At 44.6% G+C, this 23233-nt stretch overlaps 1 protein-coding gene across 1 annotated transcript in view; it reads right to left on the bottom strand.

Moving 5' to 3' along the window:
- Positions 1-22925, bottom strand: part of PTGFRN (prostaglandin F2 receptor inhibitor) — a 65666-nt gene extending 42741 nt beyond the window's left edge. The window contains exon 1 of the mRNA XM_040056121.2: positions 22792-22925. Within this exon, the coding sequence (XP_039912055.1) occupies positions 22792-22855 (64 nt within the window). The 5' untranslated portion in view covers positions 22856-22925. The remainder of the gene's footprint in view (positions 1-22791) is intronic.
- Between the last annotated feature and the right edge of the window lie 308 nt (positions 22926-23233).

Below are 23233 nucleotides of genomic sequence, written 5' to 3'. Positions count from 1 at the left end.
TCCCTGCTTAACACACAACGTCATCATACCCTTCCTTCCGGTGCAGACAGACACACAGCAGGGACTGGGATGTATGCTAAATTAAGTGGTAAGCTATTCCTATTCTTTCCAAATTACGGAATTCAGATTGCCTTAATCAGCAGAAGCAACCCAGACTTTACGACCAGCCAGCCTGCACAGGGAAGGAACAAGAGGCTCCTTTAAAAGAGACCAAATTTGACACTCTACATCAAAGCTGTAATCGATGCAGTAGCCTGGGATCATCTGAGGCACACGGGGCTCCCTCCATACCTTTGCAAGACAACAGTTGTGTTACACCTCTCTGACTGCAATACTCCCTTACCTAAAAAAAGGCCGATAGATTTTTATGGCTTGAAAGATCTGCAGCCTATCATCTGAAGATATCAGAGAAGAGCAAATGAAAGAGTCCGTGAGAGAGACATTTACATTGTTCTTTCCCAGGCGGCTAGGATTCTTTTTTTAGATAATGTAGAGCTCTTATCAAAAGGAATTAGCCTGGGTGTAATTGCTTAAAACCCATTATCTCTATCAGGATGAAGAAACGCATACTGCATCTTAAGCGGAGCCTCAGAAAAGCTATCAAGCTGCAAGGCTGCTGGTTTGTTCTTATCTCCATACCATCTGAGATCTCAGAAAAACCACATCTCCAGCACATGGTGAAAAAGCAAGCACCTTCCCAGCTAAAGTGCATCTATACCGTGTGGATTAACATGCACGTGAAAGCATGCGAATGTTAATTGTGCAGCACAGGAACAACCGGCTTTCTTCACCACTCATCCCCTCACCCACTGCCACCAAGCCACCGTATTACGAAAGCACCTCAACAAACCATGAGGCTTTCACTAGGACATGGTTCTCAGTTATCACAGAACCACAGAATGGTTTGGGTTAAAATGGACTTTTAAAAGATCATCTAGTTCCAACACCCTGCCATGGGCAGGGACATCTTGCACTAGACCAAGGTGCTAGAAGTTTCAGCCAACCTGACCTTGAACACTCCAAATAATGGGGCATCCACAGCATTTCTGGGCAGCCTGCTCCAGTGTCTTTCCACCCTTATCATAAAGAATTTCTTCTTAATATCCAATCAAAACCTGCCTTCTTTCAGTTTAAAGCCATTATCCTTGGTTCTATCACTACATGCCTTGGTCAATGTCTCTCTCTATCTTTTTTACAAGCCCCCTATAAGGACTGAAAGGCCACAAGATTATGTCCCCGGAGTCTTGTCTTCTCCGGACTGAACACCCCCGATTCTCTCAGCCTTTCTCCACAGGAAAGGAGTTTGAGTCCTGACAGTAGTCAGAAAATCTTCCTGTCTAAAAAGACAGGGACAATAAGAGAACAGTACTTCATATGAAATACACAACACCACTGCAGATATTCAGCAGTTCATCTGACCACTGCCCAAAAGATTCAGTTTGGAAAAACACCACTGAACCATCTCAAAAAATGAAAGCCACCTTCTGTCTCTCTGCTAAGGCAGCTGCAACAGGCAGCACTGCCTCTCCGGCCATCTCTTGGACTTTTGGGAATGAAGCACTGGTCACCTGTACAGCTCCTCTCTTTTGAAGACAAGCTGACTGGCATCTCTCATGCTGGCACATCACTCATTTCAGTCCTGGGCCAAAACAAGCTACAGGGATCTGTTACAAGTGCTTCTGTGGATTATTCATGCTACAGTACAAGGAGAAGAGACCACTAAACTGCTGTAGAAGCTGTAAGGCAGAAACCAGACTGAATGTGCAGGTATAGTTTAAAACACTATCACTGGCTGCTGACAGCACAGATCCCTCTGTACCCCCACTGATTCCTGGCCATGGGGAGAGGTTTGCTACTGGAAGGTACACCGAGGCATATGGCAGGCAGGAGGGAAAGGAGAAGCCATACAAACCTTTCCCAAATGTGCAAAACAGGAGGATACCTCATAAGACAGAGAAGCCCTTGGCAGGCAGAGAACTGTGGCACCACTGGTCCAAACTAAAAACAAACAAACAAACAAACAAAACAAAAAAAAAAAAAAAAAAAAACAAACCAACAACAACAAAAGAAACCACCACACCTAGCAGGAAAAGATAATACTAAAGATCATGTTTTAGATTCCCTGGATGTCAAACAATTCCATCACATATAATCTCTATTCCTTTTCCCCATCACTGACTGACAGTTAAAGATAAAAGGTTGTATCTAAGAACCGCTTTTGACAAGTCTCTAAAATGCATCTGGGAGCAAAAAAGAACTGGGATGGGGAAAAAAAACCCCATGAAATGCAGGAATTCACATGCCACTTCTTCCTGGGTCTCACCTGACAAACCTGCCCCTGCTAATGGCTTTCATTTACTGTCCTCCAAATTGTCTCACAGATCTCCATTTTTATCCTACTCTGACAGAGCAGCCCATTTAGGTTAACTGGTGACATATGACTCAAAAAGTCCAGGGATTCTGGAAGTGGTATTTAGACAGCCACACAAGACAGGTGATTTTCTGTTGTTCTTCCTCAGAAGCAATTTGTGTTGCAGAGGAGAAGTTCAATATGTCGCATTCTAAAGAAAACAGCTGACAAAGCAGTAAAGCCCACAAGTCAAGCTTAAGAGCATAGTTGGAAACCAGGCTGCAAATATTTCCAGAAATGCTGTATCTACAGTATCTTCACATTTCCTTTAGTGGAGAGGAAGGACACCAGTTAACAAATACCTACTACTAATGCCAACTTGAGCAAGAGTAGTACTTTTAAAAAGTCCCCAAACTGGAATATACAGAATTAAAATCAGTGCTGTTCTGCAACATCATTAACTTGCACTTATCTCTTATCTTAAATCTTTCCCAAAGCAGTTGGAACTGAGCAGAGCAGTCCAAATCCATTTGTTCTATACTGCAATTTCCTCTGGGCAGAGACAAAACATTTTCTTTGCTCTGTCTGGAATGCAGCACACCACTAGGATTAAACTGAATTTTGGGGGGATTTTACTGGAGTACAATTGGAATAGATAATTTCCAAATCTGCACCTACATTAACTAAAAATCATGCATCACGTGAAAATCCAAGACAAAAAAAAAATCTAAATCCTAGAAAGATCACATTAAAACTCGATAAGCTATTACTTTTTTTACCAGCATGTCTTTAAACAGGACACAGCACATAGCAGAGCTGACTAAGGCTGGAAAGCAAAGTAAAAGCATCTGTCAAAAGACTTTTTTAAAAGATGCACAAATAGCAATATCCCTGTGTTTTGCAAATCTGTAATTTGTATAATATACATATATATTTTAAAAAGGAAATCCCGAAACACTCCCTCCTCTCCCCAAAATAATTTCCATTATCATCACCCTTTTTTTTCTCCCAAAGCAGAAAGCATTGATTTTTATTAGCGTGAAGTAATCATTTGCTTTCCAAGTTATCTTTAGTGCTAGGTAATATACAAAAAAAAAAACCAAACCAGAAAACCCCACAACAACAACAAACAAACAAAACCCCACAACAACAACAACAACAAACCCCTTTAAAAATGCTAATAAATACAGGAAGTGCTGGAACCAATATAAAATCCTTTAATTCTCATTAACAACTATACTAAAACCAAAAAGCAAAGACATAAAAAGCACAAACAGCTGTTTGGAGGTTTGGGGGTGTGCTTCCTTGGGTGATTGCTTTGCCTTGCTTTTAGAAGTGAGCTTTTTATTTAGTGTTTGGGATGAAGGGGGACAGGTTGCAGGAGGTTGCTGTTGTTGGTTTTTTGTATTCTTTACCTGCTTAACTTTGGTGGAATTTCTCCACTTCAATTTAACCCAACACCCCACTTATACCAGACAAGGTCCTGTCTAAAGCCAAGCTAAATCTAAAGGGGATTTGGAAATGAAATTTAAAAAGCCAAATACTTTAATAATCCAGATATTACTAATCTTAACCTCCACCTCCCCAAGAATTACTTTGAGGTTCATTTCAAATCCCCACACACAGGCACTCATTTCCTAACCAGCATTTCACGGGATGAGCAAAGCCATCCCGGAGGCTCCGGCAGAAGCAGCAACAGAGGCCCTTCACAGAAGTCAGCAGCCACAACGCCAAATGACACAACACACACACTCAGGCTTCCAGGCTCTCCAGTTGGGATCCTGAAGGGCAGCTTCACTCTGCCTGCATCTGCTGTTGTGAGAGATTATGGAACGAGGTGGTTGGGCAGCCAGGCTGCTGGAACCGCTGAACAAGGCAGCATATGGCACTGGCCCACCTCGGCTCCACGCTTGACAACTGATTTGCAGCCACAGGAGCCAGTGGGGGGATGGAGCTCGGTGTTTTAGAGCAATCCTTTTTGCCTGTAATTTAATTTTCTAAAGGCCTCATCTTCACCGTAGTCTCCAAGCAAGCAGCCACATTAATAATGCCAACAGCAGATGCACACAGAACGGGTGTTACGGCATGGAAAGGAGTGCTTGCTCCTTGCAGGACCACGTAGGCAAGTGCAGTAGCACTGCTATTGCCAGGTCTTTTTGCGGCAGATCTACTTGGACAGATTAACCAACTAGACCAAATTAAAAAGCCAGGAACAGTTAGGAACAGGTAACAGGCATTCCTGGATCCAGGCTTAGTGCTCACTGTTTCTTTACATAAAGATATGCGCAGCCAGGCAAAGATGCCATAAGCCAATTCAGAACAGTCATCTAACTTGTGCTCTAGCAACTGGTGCCCCCAGAGGGCTTCACTTGAGCCCCTACACAACCACCATGACCACGTTGCTGCCTGAAACCTGGAAAACTGGAGGCCAGTGCTTTCCAAGCCTTTCTCTCAATGCCTACAGATCCAATTAGCACCCAAGAACCAATTTCAGGTCATGCAGAGCAACGGGGTTTAGTATGTTAATCTCTGTGGAGCCTGCATGGTATTTTTCTCCTGGACAACAAGGAATTGCACGCATGCGTGCACACGGAGTATGATTTAAGAGACATCAGGGCTCTTCCTCCTTTAAGACAAGATTTACATAACTAATTCTCTAATTGAGAACAGGACTGCAAGGTATTTACAGTACTTGATGCTGCTGAGCTTTTATTATTTGCTATGGGAGAGACAATGAGAGACTCTCTTGTCCCAGAAAAGATAGGTAGTCTCATCTGTAGCATTAAAAAAAAAGGAGACACATGAAATTACCCATTTCAGGAAGAGATATTTTCCATTACAGAATCATTTCTCTCTTCCAAAACAGAGGGTCAGCGGTTCAGTGGGAACAAGAGAAGAAAAGAGGTCTAGGTAAGAAAAAAGATGAGAGGTCAGGGACATAAAACAACTTCTAGAAGGCACACAGGGATTCCAGTCAAGGTCTCTGTGCAACCCCCACACAGACTGTTAAACAAAATTACCCCCAGATGGGCCTGCAAAACAGCTGGCTTTGAAAACAGGCATGCCACAGCACTCCTCATTATCTGAAAGGGACAAATACCAACACAAGACAGTTCTGGAAACAGGAAAAAGCCTCACAAACAGCATTCAAATCAATATGGCTGGTTTCATTAAGACTCCTGAAAATTCAGAATAAAGTTTTAGGTTAGTAGACAGAACTCAAGATGGCCTCCTAATTTACTTCACTAATATATAAACAGAAAAAAAAAAAAAAAAATCTGCATCACAAAGCAAATTAAGACTAGCACAACTGTCTACTTTGGCATTAGCATAGTCTTAGAAAGAGAAAAGGCTGCAGAGGGCAGCTGGTGCTAAGCCCCCAAAGGTCACACGGCATCTTTGGGGGGGTTACAAGACACCTGAAGCACAGGAGATATACTCCTGGAGTAATGCTTCTGGTTCAGTTACAAGGAATACTAACTGCACACTCAGATTGCTTCCCAGTGAAAAGCAAACTGCAGAAACTGGGAGAGTGAGGAGACTCCCCTCCGAAATTTGGTCCTCGACAACCAAAATTATAATGAAGATGCACCCCGTGTGCTGTTAAAGGATGCTAAAAGGACTGTTCGCATTTGAACTTCAGTGTGGAAGCAGAAACTCTAAATCACAAATGTGAGCTAAAGCCACGAACACACGTGTGGCCAGGATTTGAAATCCACCCACACTTTGCAGCATCACTTATGCCTGCTCAACAAATTTAACAGCCAAAATTTCCAAAAAAAGCATGCAAGAGTCAAAAATTTCCTGGCACTCAGTGCCTCCAAGAGCTTGAAGGCAAATTAGCTGTGTAATTAGATGTCTGTGGCCCTGAATCCTACCTCTAGAAAGCTGTTCTCACACGTGAAAGGAAACAGTATTGCATGCAGCTGCTGTTTAATTTCCTGGAAGATTAATTTTACTGGACAGAAGAAGAGACTTTCTAGAACAGGTGGGCAGGTATGTGCATGTGGGCAACATGAAAGAGATCCAGAAACTGGCAAAGCACTGAGCAAGCACCTGGTGACACTCCACTCCCAATTACCCAATCCTGGAGAAAAACAAACACTTCTACTGGTGACTTGTAAGGTAAGCAAAAAAAAAAAAAAAACAACCCACCACTCTGCTCTTGTGCAACCAAAGTTAGTTAGCTAGTTCTATAAAAAAAGAGGTTCAATTATCAAAAATGTCTGAACATTAATCTCCTGGGGAACCAAGCCTCCTTTCTAAACTTCCAGGCTCACAGTCCCAAGCCTTCCATCACCTCTGAAAACTCTGCCCTGAATTCGATGCAGGCATTTTGTTACCTCCAGCAGCAGAATAGCAAGGTTCATCAATTCAGCACCTGGCCGAAGAAGACCAGCAGTCTTTTCATGTTCCCCGTCACAAATTTAAAGTCTTTTCTCCCTTTAGATTATATGCCAGCAAGTTATCACCGTTATCTGCTTTGATTAACTTGCAGCATTTGCCGCAGTATCTGCTTTTGCCTCTGCAATCAATCCTGAACAGCCTCCCTGGTACACACAGGAACAGGTAGCACTGCGGAATGTCACACACATTTAAGCTTCTGGGGAGAATTTGTCGCCATTAGACAGGAGGAAACCCACACGTAATAAAAGACTATCACAGAATAGTACCACTTGGAGTCTTAGCAAAGTTTGGGTTTCAGCCTTTAGCTACCTTCTTTCATTTAAGCATGCCCAAATACACATCTTAAAATGCTTCCTGTTATTCCTGCTTTCAGAAAATGTATCTCTCCTAAGCAGATACTTTGCTGCTGTCATTGGCATGCTGTGCATTGGACAGTCAACACCAGAGCTGATGAAAGAGAAAGGGAAAGGTAACACAACAAGATTAGCTAATAGGTGCCAACATCCAGACCATTTCAGAAACCATCTACAGAGGTAGCCAAATGCAACACCCATGAGCCAGCAAATACTTGGAGGAATTAGCCAAGGTTAAGCACATTAAAGCCAGGTTGGATGGAGCGCTGGTCCATCCAGTGGAAAGTGTTCCTCTCCATGGCAGGAGGGTCAGAACTAGATGATCTGTAAGGTCCCTCCCAACCCAATGCATCCTATGATTCTATGACGATACCACTTCTAAGTTAGGAAGCTTCCAAGCTACTATGATCATTAAATGATACATTAGCATAGTAATGTGTTCACTCTTCCCTAGGCTTCCACTCATGGCCACTGTCAGACGCAGGACCTGAGGCTAAATACATCTTTGGTGTTAGCCTTCCCCTCTCTCCCACAGCCTCAGGAAGTAGGAGCTTGGAGGCATTACACTTTTACCACTGCTACTCTGCAGTGGGGACCAGGCTGGTGACTAGGCTGGGCCCAGCAGTGAGAACAGACAAAAAAAGGAATGACAGAACACAGAATTTTCAAGTAACTCCAAAATCAGAAGTGAGAGAATCCTTTTGAGCATGAAACAAGAGTGAAAGGCGGGTAGAGAACCAACATGACATTAAAATAGCAGGAGGAGGAGAACACGATTTTTGAAAGACACCCAGAGGGAAAATGCTTAATTGTTTCTTTTCTGCTCCAGTCTCCAAGCAGAACTATTCTAGGTTACACTATTTAACAAGACAACCTACGCACAAAATAAGTAGCTGCTAATATTTGGGTGAAACTTGGGATATGCTGAAATTACTCGGTAACTAACACTTATAATCAGCTTACATCGAAACAGACAGCAGATTGCATGCACCCCAGGCATCCTCACATTTGCTGCGTTGGAAAGAACAGTTATGTCCCACAGTACATTGCTCAGCAGAACAAAAGACTGCACATCCCAATGGGCAGCATGCCCACCATTTTGTGGATCATGCACTGGCGCACACTTGTAGCACGACAGCTACAGACAACGCCTCAGGTACACGTTACAGGAGCAACAGTGCAGTGCTGCCTAAGTCTCAGAAGTTTCCACCAACCCCTGTGTGGGTGCAAACAAAATTTTAGTATCAATTGAAATTCCGTCTAGCGCAAACACAGCAGCTGTCTAACACCGTGAGAACGGAAGGGGAAAGTACGCCACCGATTTAGAAAGTCAAGGGTGCTAAAACTCACCTGGAGAGCTCTAGATGGATTTGGCCACGTACACTGGAATTAGCAGTCCGTGCTTTTAAAGCATGAGGGAAGAGCCTGCCCCAAAAGTAGCAGCTTTTAAGCACCTTTGGGACTTCTAGTGAGCATCTCCCTGAATTGTCCCCTTCACTTGAGGGCAAACAGCCCTCGGGTAACAAAGGATGTACTCACTGCACAGAGAGCCAATATTCCCCAGAGGTACTTCTGAGCGGGCCCAGAAAACCAGAGCATGAAACACTCCTGTCCCACGAGCAGAGCAAGCCATGAACCCGGTGTCAGAACACATCCTGGAAGCCATCCCAAGACAAAGAGACCTGTTCACCAGCCTTAGCTCTAGAGGCCATGTGAACTGACGTATCCCTCCAAATGCAAGCACAAAACACAGACCCATACATAACGAAACAGAAAGAAAACCGAAATGTGACATATTTCTACCACACCAGCCTGAACTGGAGAGGTATTCATTTGGTACCTAAGCCCTTAACTCAGGCTGTAAAAAAAAATGAACTGAAAGCCTGATCTCACAAACATTAGCCAAAAAAATTTAAAAAAAAAAAAAAAAAGCCAAAAATCCAAAACCAACAAGCAAAAAAAAAAAAAAAAAAAAAAAAAAAAAAAAAAAAAAAAAGATAAGCAAGTAAGAAACTGAATTCTATGCAGCACCAAGAAGTTCTCCTTGCTCACATACTTCATGATAACATCTGAAAAGATAGCATTGTTTAAAAAGTCAGTGCTACATCTAAGCCCCCTTGGGCAAAAGGAGTTATGCCTTCATTAACGTTCAGAAAGAAGCACGGTGTACATGTACTCAGATTCCTCAATGGATGGTTTAAAAATAAAGTACTCTCCTCCCAGGCCTGCACCTAGCCATATCCAATGTCAGCAATACATAACAATAAGACTGACAAGCCTTTCATAAATAAATACAACAAAACTGTTTATTTCCCTTTTAATTTCTTCACTGTTTATAAATTCACATTTTAAAGTTTCTAAGTACTACTTATACGCCCTGCTCAATTTTCATTTTACTACACCACATAACCAGCTAGGGTTCTATCTTGCTGGAATGGCAGTCATAAGTCATGTTAACAGTACCAATATCCTACAGAAAATTTGTTTATTATTAGAGAGCAATCAGTATTACTACCGTTACAAGAAAATAACAAAGTGCCTAAAAGGCACTCCTGCCGCTAGTGAAGATCTAAGTAGAAGGTACACACAGAATTTACAGGGCTCTAGTTTACTATACAACTTTGCTCTCACCTCCTGCCTCCCCACTTTTCAGAAAAAAAGAACAGGTTTTTAGAGATTTATTAATCTGAAGAGCATTTCCCAGGAGCTTAAACCTGTTCAAATCCACAACACCAAATTATGATGATTCAAAGAATTCAAGCAGTAGAGCACCTGCCTTTAACAGAATGCAAGAGCACCCTACAAATGTCTCCACTGTTTGTAGTTTTATAGTCTAAGCCTACATGGAGTCAAAATGCAGGGCACAAAGCACACAACTAGATCAAGTTTTGCCTTTTCCCAGACAAAACACAGATTATTTCAAGATCTTTATTCCTTTCACAAGGAATAAACGAGTCTTGGACATGGGATTGCCAGGAAGTCTTAAAGTACAGAAGCCCAGTCTGTCCTTGGACGGAAAAGCAGAATTCTTTGCCTTTATTGTAAAAGGATATCCTCTTTACCAAAGAGAATTTTGTTTAAAAAAAAAAAAAAAAAGTTTAATATTTGAATAATTATCTTTCCTGGGCAGTTTTAAGGTATTCATATTTCTGCCTACCCTGTTCACACTAGCTCACTTTCATCTCTTAGCAGTTCAATGCAAGAAATTCACTACCTGTCCATCACCTACAATTGCTCAGTACAATCATTGAGTTCTCCCAGAATTCTCTGAGATCCTATTGAAAAAATCTCTCTACTGATGAAAAGAACCATCTTCATTAATCCACCTGGCAGATGTATTCTTCCCTTCTAATCATTATGTGAGTTTACAAATCTAACAAAGCCGTACTCACATCACATTATTCAGATTACAAATTCTCTGGGAAAAGAAAGCTCTTGGGCATGGTGCTGTAAATCATCAAAACCACTTCTTACTCCGTGCTGATACCTGCTTTAAGAAAAGGTATGCACACAGCTGACTGCTAGGGAAGAGTCACAGGCAGGGTCAGTCAACTGGTTATCACTGAAACAAGCATCTCTTAAGCAGCAGAACTCAGTAATCAGAACCCTATTTTCTGCAGGAAGGATACACATTTATACAGGGCAGCTCAAACTTTGAGTGAAAGCCACCCAGAGAGTATTGTAAGCCAAGGCTCTAAGCTATCTGCAGAGAGCCTGAAACAACAGCAGAGGCAAAAGCTGCATCCTTGAATGTCAATACCAGAAGCCAATAACAAATTTAACGTCACTATTGTGGACTGTTTCAGGATTTATGTATTTTTATGAAAATGCACAAGAGCTGAATGTTCAGTTGCAGTTATCACAGTCAGACTAAGGCCATCAGACAGTACTGGGGTTACAAGAAACATCCCGCAGGAAAAGCTTAAAATGAGGCTCCCTAGTTTCTTTCAGTAAAAGAGAAGAGAACAGACTTTAACAATCTAACTCCACAAGCTCCTGCTAAGCCAGGATGTCAGTCAGTTAAATGTTTGTCCCTATTTCATCCTTAAATGCCAGAAATATCAAAGGACAAGGAAAAAACATTCACAGAATCGCAGAGTATCCCAAGTTGCAAGGGACACGTGAGGACCGCCAAGTCCAACTCCTGTGGCCACACACAGAGCACCTCAAGAGTCACACCATGTGCCTGAGAGCGTTGTCCAAATGCTTCTTGAACCCTGTCAGGCCTGGTGCTGTGACCACTGCCCTGGAGAGCCTGTTCAGAGTCCAACCACCCTCTGGGTGAAGAGCCTTTTCCCAATATCCAGCCTAAACCTGCCCTGACGCCTTCAGGCCATTCCCTCTGGTCCTGTCCCTGGTCACCAAAGGAGATCAGTGCCTGCCCCTCCTTTTCCCATCATGAGGAAGTTGGAACTGCAATGAGGTCTCCCCTCAATCTCCTCCAGGATGAACAGAACAAGTGACCTCAGCTGCCCTTGTATGGCTTCCCCACCAGTCCCTTCACCATCTTCATAACCCTAATTCCAATCAGTTTCTATCTCAACATAAAAAATTTCTGTAACAATCAGAGGTAGATGATGCTAAGGAGGGGAAATCCAGAAATGGACAGCCGAATTACTATATGACCCCCACCATAAAATCAAAGAATGTTCTGCCAACTATTTCATTTTTAACACTCATTCACTTTTAAACTCCAATTCTATTGCTCCTTGGGACTTGTGACAGGAGCTTCCATGCAATGCATAATTCAGCATTCATGTGGCAAAAATCATCGAAATTACAACAAGTCACAGAATAACTGTGTAACAGAGTACCAGTATTTATGCAACCACAGTAATATAATGCAACATTCTTTAGAGATCTTTCATTAGACCAGCTGTTCCAGTGAGAAGAGATGGCATTCACGCCCTTTGTCTGAAACGGGTACAATAAGAAACTTCTGTAAAGTTTAACAAGCATCAAGATCCTAGTGAAAAAAATCTCTCTACTGTTATACCTTTGCTATCATTCTGCCTCAATGAGCTCGAACACAGCTCAGCTCACATCCCAAAACCTCTCACAGTTCTGCCCATCACAAGTGTACACTCCAGTGCATCTACTCACAGTGACTTTCCTGCAGAAATAAGCACCCAAGATGACCTGACAAAATCCTTGCTGTCATTCACACTTCTGATGCTGCAAAGAAGACTATTTAGGTAGAAGTAGATTCAAATGGAAAAAAAAAGGCAGGCAAAAGATGACTTCATGAACAGAAACAGATGTTCTGAAAGAAGGCAAGAGAGATTCTGCTCTCCTAGGAATGCCAACAATATATACCACCAGATGAGCAGAATTCTGCCCAAGTGCTATTCAGGTTTCCCAGCAGGTACTCACTGCCCTTCACTCACTTCAGTACAAAGCACACATGCCATCTTTTCCAAGAAAAAGCAGAACCTCCTCAGTACAGGCAGGCTGGTTAGGAGACAGTCTCAGGCGCCTGTGGCAGAGGCTGCTGAAGCAGTCCCTCAGGTCCCCTGAAGCTCCCACCAACCCAAGTTCTTCTCAGTGCATGAACCAGGCATCTCTAAGAAGTGCCACAGCAGAACAAGAAGAGAGGCAAGCCATGCACATCTCCCCTTTGCACATCTTCAGAGAGTGTCCAAACCCAGACACATCACTGCCTCTGAAGAAGTACTGAAGATCTGTCTGAAACACGATAAACGTACCAGGAGCAAGTTTTATATGAAATTACAGGAGAAGGGTACATGCAATTGCCTGTGAGGAATTTAGAGATCTTGCAAAGACACAGAAACAATCATCAGACCATTTCTGGTGTCTGGTGACACATCCAGGACAATACAGAGGTCTTAAAGGTAGGGCATTAATTACAAGTTAAAAAAAATCTCCTTGGCTTCATGTATTGAAAACAATTGTCACTTTATGCACCTTTCAAGTTTCTACTGCATATGAAAACAGCAGCTGCTGGGAAGGTGCAGAAGGAAGTGGTGGTGTTAACTAGTGCCAAGAAGCATTCAAATAACTCGAAGGTCGAAGTTCTTCACTCACCCATGCAAACAGAACAGTCAAAACCAGGGCAGACAGGGCTGTCCCTCCTTGTGCATGTGTCAGCCACAGCCAACACACATCTGGCTGTTTTGTACCATAAACTGTGTTCTGGGCTCGCTGAGGAACCAACCTCAGCTGCAGAGTTCAAATTCCAAGAAACATCTGTGTACTCATGACAGTCACCTGACCAAAGCCCCGCTTTGGACCGCAATCAGGATCCCACAGCAACAAGGCAACCCCAACACTGGAGGATTAGTGCTGAGCCCAGACTGCCACTCACTCATGTGAGAGCAAAACTCACGCTGGACTTGGGCCAAACCCACATATGCAAAGCATGTTCTCACCCCAATGCACCAATACCAGAAGTGCAACCAAAAAAAAAAAAAAAAAAAAAACAGAAGAAAGCCAGCACATTACTTTGATGACAAATGCATGTTCTGTCGAAGTCCAGGTAAAGGGACTCCTTTCTTATCCTGGGGCAGGAATTGGTAAAGCAAGGAAAGGACCCATCCTAAAAGTTTCATTACAGAAGTGTCCCCTGCATCCACTTGTAGGTTACTACCCTTGCTCAGATGCACAGAGGTTTAAGTGTCTCTCTACAGTATCAGGCAGAGAGAAAAATCCCTCTATATCACACAAACTAAAAGCTGACGGCTCACATCAAGAGGAGGGTCAGTGAAAAATACTTCAAATGACCTGTAACAGATACTTTCTAAGTAGCTTTGGTATATCTCTGTCGATCTTTAGAGATTTACAAGGCAGAGTCTGGAACAGGGACACGCCCTGTGGCCTCTGGTCCTAAGCAGGAACAAGGGTACCATGTGAAGTCCCATTTGTTCTTCAGCTATTTTGGAAGGACATCCCCACCCAGTAACTCTATGCAACCTCCCCCTCAGCCCTCCCTTTCAGACTTAAAAGGCAGACACCAGCAACAACTCGGATGCCACAGCATACCCTGCAGCCACAGGCATCACACTTCACTCCTTGTTTGAAACACTGCAGGAGTCTACAATTAGATATTACATTTACCAGAGAGTGGTGAGCAGAAAACTTTGCTTAGAAAACCAGGGTGTTTCAAGATTCCAATGCAGAGTTTTGAGAAAGCTGCGATTCTTTACCAAGGCTGTTTTGTGGTGATAACTGCCCCAGCACCACCATCTCATGCAGACATACCTTTAACTAATTTTTCCATTTTAAACAAGCTATTCTCCCCACTTCTCTTTCTCTGTGGAAAGCATGGCCTGCTCCACTTCTCTCTCCTCCCCTTCCTTCTCCCTCTTCTAATTTCAAGCAACAGCCATACTTCTGTGCCCACTGACCCCTGGGTATATAAGCTATTTCTCGATTTTTTTTTTTTTTAATAGATAAACCCACAGACCTAGGGATGTCAGCAGCTTTGCAACTATTGACAGGTGCCTATCAATAGAGCTGCCTGCAGACAGGGCTCAGTCAATAGCTTTAGTGACCATTCAACCCAGCTTTGTGATAAGACAGGGAAGACCCAGCCTTGTGTCACTTCCCACCTCCAATCACCGAGTGATTTTTGTCTCCAATAAGCTGTCATGCTCTTTATTTTCTCACTGATGAGGCCACCTCCAAGCACTTAAGCTCTGTTTGCCCAAAGGTACAGCATGCCTTGTCTAGGACCAAGCCATGAGATCAAACAGAAAGGAGGCTGATGCGATACAATTCTAACTCTGCATTAATTTAAACATCCATGTGAACTGGATGGGAACAAGAACACCATAAATGCTCTTTACACAGACACACAACATCCACTGACATCACCTCCCCAACACACAGTATGCTGATGGGCTTCTAAAGAATATAACATCTCTTTTGGGGGAAGGCGGATGTTATCTGGGTAAATATTATGGGTGGTGCTGTGAAAGCACAAAATAGTCTGTGGCAAAGGCAAAAGGAAGATACAGCACCTCTCCCACCCTCTAGGAAGAGGATTAAAGTGCAGACAGAAAGACTAACACCTTGCTGCTTATTCTAACAGTTTCCATTAACAAATAATTGCCTATTTTCACCTCAGTGTTACTGGCTGCATTCAAGCACAAATCCATGTACTGATTAGACGTGCATTTCTGAGGGGGAAAAATGGGTACTGGAACTGAAATTGCCGTCCGCAAATCAAGCAAATTCTGATTTTTTTGCTCAAAATGACTACGTTTGGTACCCTGAAAATCTAAGAAGCATCCTCCATCAGTTCAGCATCTGTTTCATATTTAGAAGCTATTCTTTGCAAATGCAGGGGTCACACTGCTTTTAAAGCAGCCTCAGCCAGTTCTCTTTCGCGGGGCAGATTTAATAGCGAATTCCACTGCCACAGGATCCACTGTGTAATAATGAAGGGTAGCGTGTCAATAGATGAAACTGCACACATCAATAAGGAGCTGGCAGAGGTCCCCACGGACGCCTCTCTTGCAACAATCACTTTAATGCGTGTAGGAGAACAATGCGTTACAGCCCGCTCAAAGATTCCCCACAGCCACGCTGCATCAAAGGCCCGCTGAAACGCGGCGCTAAATCTCTGCACTTGCAGCCACCAGTGGGACATGCACGGAAACAAAGTCCTTTACACTGGCAACTATTCTTTTAAAGACAGGCAAACCTAAGCAGAGCCGGCTTTTGTTGGAACTGGACTCTTGCTAACCAACGCGACCCCCAGCAATGGTCCAACCAAAGCCTTTTCAGAGGCTACTGATACGGCAAGAAGAGAGTGACTCAAAAAGCATGAGAGCACACAAATTGCAGTCACGAAGCGAGCACTGAGCAGCACAGCTAAACCACGTCTTTAAGAAAGGCAGAAAGGCAAGTCCAGACTAATCAAGCCTGTTAAACAGAAAGAGTGGAATAAGAGCAGCTACAGCAGCAGGAGTTGTTTTGCAGCCAGTGTGAAGAATGGTGATGGATATCTGGGAAAAAAGCCCGAGAGAAGAACCAAAGCCAGAGAACAAAAGTTAAAAGCAACACAAAGTTTACATTGATTTTTTTTTTTCCCAAGCTACACATAAGAAAGATGATATATATATATATATACACTTTGTGTGCTACAAGCAGCAGATTCTCACAGCAGCTCTGATCAGTGATCCACACAGACCAGTACATCATTCCAGCATTGGCCATTTTGGCAAAAGGAGAGAAAAAAAGAACAGAAGGGGGGAAAAAAAGGCCTTCACACACATTTACAGAATTCTGAAATGGAGTAAAAAGGAGGGTTCCATTTCTCCACCCCCAACTGCAGTTGTAATCCTTTGACACCTTACAAGCAATGACAATGTTTTCTCTAGGGACCTGAGACTAATTCCCTATTAAGCTGTAACAAACTGATGCTTTTCCAAGTCTTATAATGTGGCCAAATTTGGACATTTTCCTAAGAGCAGCAAAAGTCACATTCTTGATGCAGAGTTAACACTCCAGACAAATTTTCAGTTCTTGTTCTAAACCATGGCTGTGCTAGAACCTCTACACTCGGCAGCTAAGATTATTATTGGTCCAAGTGTGACAAGGAAGAAACAGCTAGAACCTGCAAGAATCAAAAAGGAAAGAAAGAACTCACCCTGCTGCCTTCCCAAGTGTAACTATTGGAAATACTGGAGCTTTTTAAGGAAAGAGGGAATGAGGGGAAAAGTATTTCCTGGGGGGGGGGGGGGGGGGGGGGGGGGGGGGGGGGAAATCAACCCGTGGTAGACATCCAGCCCAGAAATGAATGCCTGAAGTCCTGCAGAATAACAAACAATTTAAGAGATGGCACTCATAACAAACAGTAACAAGCAGATATACTACAGGCATTGCTGCCAGCCCTGCTTATTGGCAGCTGTGACAGATTGCCTGGGAGCTCCAGTCTTTAATTAGTTCTCATTCCTGAAGTTCACAAGTCAATTAATTCTAAAAACCACCCTCAGATTCTTTTTTAAAGGAAATCCTGTCCAGGATTCTCTGCCTTTCTTACCTCTTCTTCCCATAGCTCAGCTAACAGTTCAGATCCTTCAGAGCATCCATGCAAATTCCATCTGGCCGTGGAGATTATCACTAGTCAAATACTTCGGCTTGCTTCAGCAATTCTTCATATTTCTGCAGAATTTTGCCACTGCTGCATACAACAGATACTGCTCCCCAAGCTGCTTCTTCAGCCTCTCTTTCCCACAACCTGCCTCCTCCAGGAGGAAGGCAAGTGAAATGGAACACCAAGTGCAACACTCCAGTGCCAGTTTCAAGCAGTCCCCATGGCAATTACGTCGACTCTGACCTACGAGCATTACACCACATTGCTTTATAACTCTTCCAAGACTCAAAAAAGGCATTTAGCAACACTGGTTCTACCTTCTACCTAACTCCCTTTAAACTCAGAATGCCATAGTCAAAGTTGACTAGTTTCCACTGGAAACCCAGTTTTGAAGCCACTTCCAGCTCTGGAAAGAATGAGGAAGGGGGGAAAAAAAAAGAAAAAAAGACCATCCTTTTTTCCTGTTTCGGACTTCACTAAGAAGAAATCAGTTATGCTTTACAATTATGAAATCTTACATGTATATGAATAAGCCAGCTTCTGATATGAAACTCAAAAAACCTAAGAAACATTAAGTTCTTTAATTTCTGTCTTGCTTCTTATCGTATTCTACATATGCTGATCATCTGGAGAGACATTATTCAAGACTTTTGGCACCTTAGCAGCTATTTGTCAGTTCACCCAAAAGCAGTTTGGTCTGAAACTGGTCTTATACCTTTGTCCCTTGCAAAAGACAAGGTGTATTAAAAGTTTCTCACTATTTTTAAAGCCTCTTCTCAGCAGATATTCGAGTCTTGAAAGATAACTGAAATTTGAGGTTTTCTAGAAAATCAACTGACCAAAAAAAGGGAAAAGTTGCAAACCTAGTATCTCCCTGATACAAGCCCATTTCTTCTTTAGAACAGGAAGTTCTAACAACTTCAAACCTGCTTATTATGTCACGGTCTCTCCCTTCTCCCCTGCTCGATCCAGTTTTGAGGTACCTTGTGCAGGTAAGAAACTGGGGTCATGCAAGAAACTGCTTATTATTCTTGGACAGAAACAGAAGCATTGGTATGCCTAGACAGTTTCACTTCACAGGTCCCTATAAAACAGACTATCACTTACTATCACAGATCTGAGAAAGCAGAACAAATATAAGAGGGCTAGTAACATCTCCAATAAAAGTAAAAAAAAATATTAAACAGGTATTTTTATTTGCATTACAATATACAGACTGACTTTATACTCCATCTAATGTCTTTCTTTTGAAAGTGCTAGAGACTTTTATAGACACTGACATAAGCCCTACTTTGACCTAGCTCATGTTAGTAATGTTTTCCCCAAGTTCTTTCCAACTTAACTTTCAATCGACTTCTAAACATAATCCGAAAGAATTCACGTTTTCAGACAGTGTCCCCTTTCCCTTCCTTCTAAAACACACAACTTCACATGCCATAAAATATACCACTGAAAGGCATCTAAAACCAGACAACTGAAATGCTCACTTTCTAAAAATACCTTATTCAGATATGTACCCATTTCCCTACTAAAAAAAAAAAAAAAATATACATTTCTGTTTTGCAGGTTAGTGTTTGACAAGGACTAGGGAGATGGGAATGAAAAACCCCAACCCACAACAAGAAGAAACAACCACACAGAAACAAATCAACCCATGAATACATTAGATGTGAAAGCTGAAATCTCAAATGTCTCTGAATGTTTGTTTATATAACTAGACGGGTGGATATATATAATTTCTTAAGAACATTCCCCTCTAATCAAGCATGTGGCTGCATTTTTAAATGACCCCTTCTGCTCACCTCAAATCTTGTTCAGGCAGGTTTATACCTCAGTTCAGGGATTACAGCCAAATACAACAGAGGCTACCTAAAGAGAGCAAGCTGTTGCTATGTTGAAATGCAGCCATCAAAAAAACCTGGGGAACAAGGTCGAAGGATTTCAGAAAAAGCACCTAGACTCCCTAAAAAGCAGCCCCAGACGGGCACCTACAAAGATGCAAGAGAGCCAGAGAAGGTGACTACGGTATCATCTGCCAACCCTAAAGAACACAGGATGTAAAGGAACAAACACTCCCTACACTGCTCACCCTTCGGTTCCCACATGTTCCCGCAGCCTACACACCAAGAAAATACATCAGCATGACAAAGCCACAGGGAAAGCGCTTCCTCCTCAGCAACACCACCTGCCCTTCAGCGCCTCACCAACCCAGTTCCAACGCTCACACGTGCTTCTAGTGCCTTAGCCGCCTGCATTTCCCCTTTGGGAGCCTCTTTTGCCACCTCCTAAGTCACAGGAGATAGGCAGGTCTAGCTGGAAGCCTTCTCTGAGCACCAGTGAGGATCTGAGCCTGCTTCCTTCCAAGAACAGGCAGGCAAAGGCCACCAGGGCCAGCCCTGGGCTCACCCGCAGGTAAGCAGGCGCCAGCAAGGGAAGAGGGAGCAGATTCCACTCTAACATACCTTGAACACTCTGCAGGCAATCATCCTTACACTGCCTCCCTGCCCTAAACCTTGAGGCTCTCCCGTTTTCTAATGCTCCCACTTTAGCTGCAAATGCAGGAAAAGATTAAAGCGTGTTTTTCCTTGAAGTGCACGATCACAATAACTTACACTAATTACCAAAAGCCTTCTATTGCAGAGCATGAATTAAACCTTGATTCAAATGACTAATTGTTGTAGCTTCTGAGGAAAAGAAACAGAAATTATTTCAGATGCAAGATGCAGGAAACAACTCCATTCATCTAAACACGCAGCTCCTGGGGTTCTGGCATGCTGGAACTGACTTTCATCATAGCAGACAGTGAGTGCCACACAGGTCTAAAAGGTGAGTAAGAAAAAGGCCATCTCTGGGAAACCCATTATCAGTGGTTTTCCCCCTGGATCTACTGAGTACATGTTCTCCTCACGCCCCACAGCATTTAACAAAAACCTTTTTTTTTTTTTTTTTTTTTTTTTTTTCATAGCCACTGGAATTATTACTTTGAACCTCAAATAAGAACCAGGAAAAAAACCCAGGAGGTGGAATGCTTATTGTTTACTTTACTGTCTGAGCCCTGGTAACAATCAGATACTTGTTTTGGGTTTTGGTTGTCTTGTCCTAGGAGAGATGTTTTGGTTTCGAGAACATTTCATAGGTTGATTAGGCAGATTGGCTGCAGAGAAAAATCACACATGAAACAGACAGAGCAAAATGCTCTCACAGTACCCTCCTTTCTCAGGTTCTAACCACACCAGAGGAGGGAAGAAAAGAGAGACTAGATCAAGCCTTACTGTCAGAGTCCCACAATCTCCTTACCAAACAGAGATTATAACTGTACTGGATTAAAAAGAAAGGATGATAAAACATTCTCATTTGTCACAGCCAAATACTTTAGCCATTTGCATCCTTTTGCTGGATTACTTTGTAAATATGTGAAGAAAACAGCCAAGTCTAAGTACTCACAAGGGACAAACTTGTCTAGGTTCAGTTCCTTCCCTCCACCTCCCTCATATAAGAATTCCTCAACACGAAGCAAAAGCTCCAACCCATCTCTCCACTAAAGAGCTGCTAGGCATGGTTCACAGAAGAATACTTCTCCCATCCAGCGTGAGAGAATGACTACTTTCCAAACCTCCTAACCTTTGGAACATTTCATAGAAGTGACCAAGTAATGGTATCAGAAGGTAGCCAGTTTACAACACACACCACAAATAAGACTATCGTTCGGAGATTTTTCTGCATACAAAAACACTTCCAATTTTAAAAGCACCATTCCAATCACCAGAAATCCCCAAGAGACAACTCAGAATATCTAGACAAACCCCATCATGAACAATGGTCATACATCTCTGCACACTTTAAGTTCTTCCAATTATCTCATCTTGAATTAAGAAGGAAACAACTTTCCTGTTGTGCGTCATCCTTAATAGTTTTTACTTTTTGCTGCATGACCTTGAGCATCTGAGAGCCTTGATTTTCCGCTTGTCCTACTAAACCATTCTCTCGAAAAATCTTATTCCCTTTCTGTTTCTAAACAAAAACACTGAAGGTGAGCTCTCCAGCTCTTGACTGTTTCCCCAGCTGGCAAAATGCCTACACTGAAAAGATAAACGAGATGACTAACGTCAGCTGCAAGTAAGAGAAAGCACAGTGGACAACTTTGTCTGGTAGGATCTTGCAGACAGAACAACCTCTGCCCCAATAGCCTGCAAGCAGCCTCAGGAAAAAGACTGGGACAAGACCAGGTTTAGGAACCTGACTTTTCAACTGCAACTCTCAGCTCTGCAGACCTGGCTATGAAAGATTCAATAGCCAAACAACGAGAAAAGTGCTCTGGCAGATTTAAGGAGAAAAGAAAAAAAAAGTAGCAGCAAAGTCAAAAGTACAAGCACAAACTAAGTCAGTGAATAGAGTTTTGTTTAAAGAAGAGCGTTGGCAGTGTTGGGCTGGGGCACTGTTTAGTTACTCCTTCCTTCCCCCTGAAATCTGGAAAAGGCTCCTTAACGACCTGCAATTAATCAAGTGTTCTAAATCATGAACTGCGTAGAGTAACTTGTGGAACATGCTTGCTCACCAGCACCTGACGGTCCTTCTGGCTGCCCAGAGCCAACACAAAGCCACTTAAATACTACTGCACAGAGCTGTCTAACCCGAGCAATCTTCTGGTTCTCTACTTTTACATTCACGGCTACTTTTTTAACAGGGTTACAAGTACGGGGGGGGGGGGGGGGGGGGGGGGAGGGAGGGAGGAAGAAGAAATAATAAATTTTTTTAAAAAAAAATCAAATCCCAGGACAACCCCCCGCCCACCCTTTTGTGTAGCGCTTGCTTGTCTTTATTCCCGCACGCTGCCTGGCTGGCACTGACACCAGTAAGGAACAATGCCACATGTCACGCTAACGACAGCTACACAATTACCTGAACACGGCGTAAACCATCACCTACACAATTACACGCTATCTCCTAGCGGGAGAACTTCCCGGCAGAGGCAGCAAACCCCGGGAGCGCGGCGGGGAGGGCGCAGTGGAAGCGCCGTTTTCCCCGGCAGCCCGTGTGCCCGGCGAACCCGAGCAGGGTGCGGGGCCCCTCCCGCAGCCCCCCGGGGCACAGGTAGAAGGGTCCCCGCCTCATCGAGCGGCTTCACCTCCGCCAGGTGAGGTTTCAGAGCGAAAGAGCGCTCCCGCCTCACCGCGACCGCAGCCCACGCACCGGGTCCTTTACCAGCAACTACGGCTCCACCGCCACGTTCCGCGGCCGGGGCGCCGCGGGACCCCGGAGCCTGCGGGAGCCCCCGGGCAGCGCCCCGCGACCAGCCCCCGCTGCGGGGAGGCCCCCTGAAGTTTCGGGGAAATGCCCGGCAGCGATCCCCTGGAGGGAGCAGCGGGGCCCGGGGGGGCTGCGCCGGCCGATTCCGCCCGCGGCCGCGGGCCGGCAGAGCCCGGCAGAGCCCGGCGGGCGGGGCGGGCGGCACAGCCCGGCCCCGCCGAGGGCAGCGCCCGGCCGGGCTCCGCCGAGCCCCAGGCGGGCACGGCCCGGCGGGCCGCTCCCTCCCGGCCCCGCCGCGCTACCTGCGGGCAAGGTGGCCGAGCACCCTCCGGCCGCCCTCCCCGCCGCCCCCGGCCGCGCACCCCCGGGCTCACCGAGCAGCAGCAGGACGAGGAGGAGGAGAGGCAGGCAGGACGCCCTCTCCCCGCGGTGCCCCATGCTGGCGGGGCTGCGCGGCGCCTCTCCGTAGGCGAGCGGGACCGCGGGCGCTCAGGCTGGGCTGGCGCGGGGGGGACCGGCGGCGGCAGCGCTCCTCGGCCGGCCGCTCGCTGCCCTGCGAGCGCACGGAGCCGCCCGCCCGCCCCGACCGGCCGCACCGCGCGGCGCAGCCAACCACAGAGACAAACTTTCCCAGCGCCCGCCCCCGCCCGCAGGTAGCGGGGGCGGCGCGGGGTCCGGCGCGGCCCGGCCCCTTCCCCTCAGGCGGGAGGGAGAGAGGGAGGGAGGAGAGCGGGGCCGCTGGCCCCGGGGCAGCGCCTCGCCGAGCGGGGCCCGGCGGAGGACGGCGCTGCCCTCGCCGCCTCCCTCCCTTTCTTC

The sequence above is a fragment of the Hirundo rustica genome, chromosome 2 (assembly GCF_015227805.2).
Source record: "Hirundo rustica isolate bHirRus1 chromosome 2, bHirRus1.pri.v3, whole genome shotgun sequence".
Classification (NCBI taxonomy): Eukaryota; Metazoa; Chordata; class Aves; order Passeriformes; family Hirundinidae; genus Hirundo; species Hirundo rustica.
The sequence above is the reverse complement of the archived record's forward strand: the minus strand, read 5'-3'. Positions and strand labels throughout refer to the sequence as shown.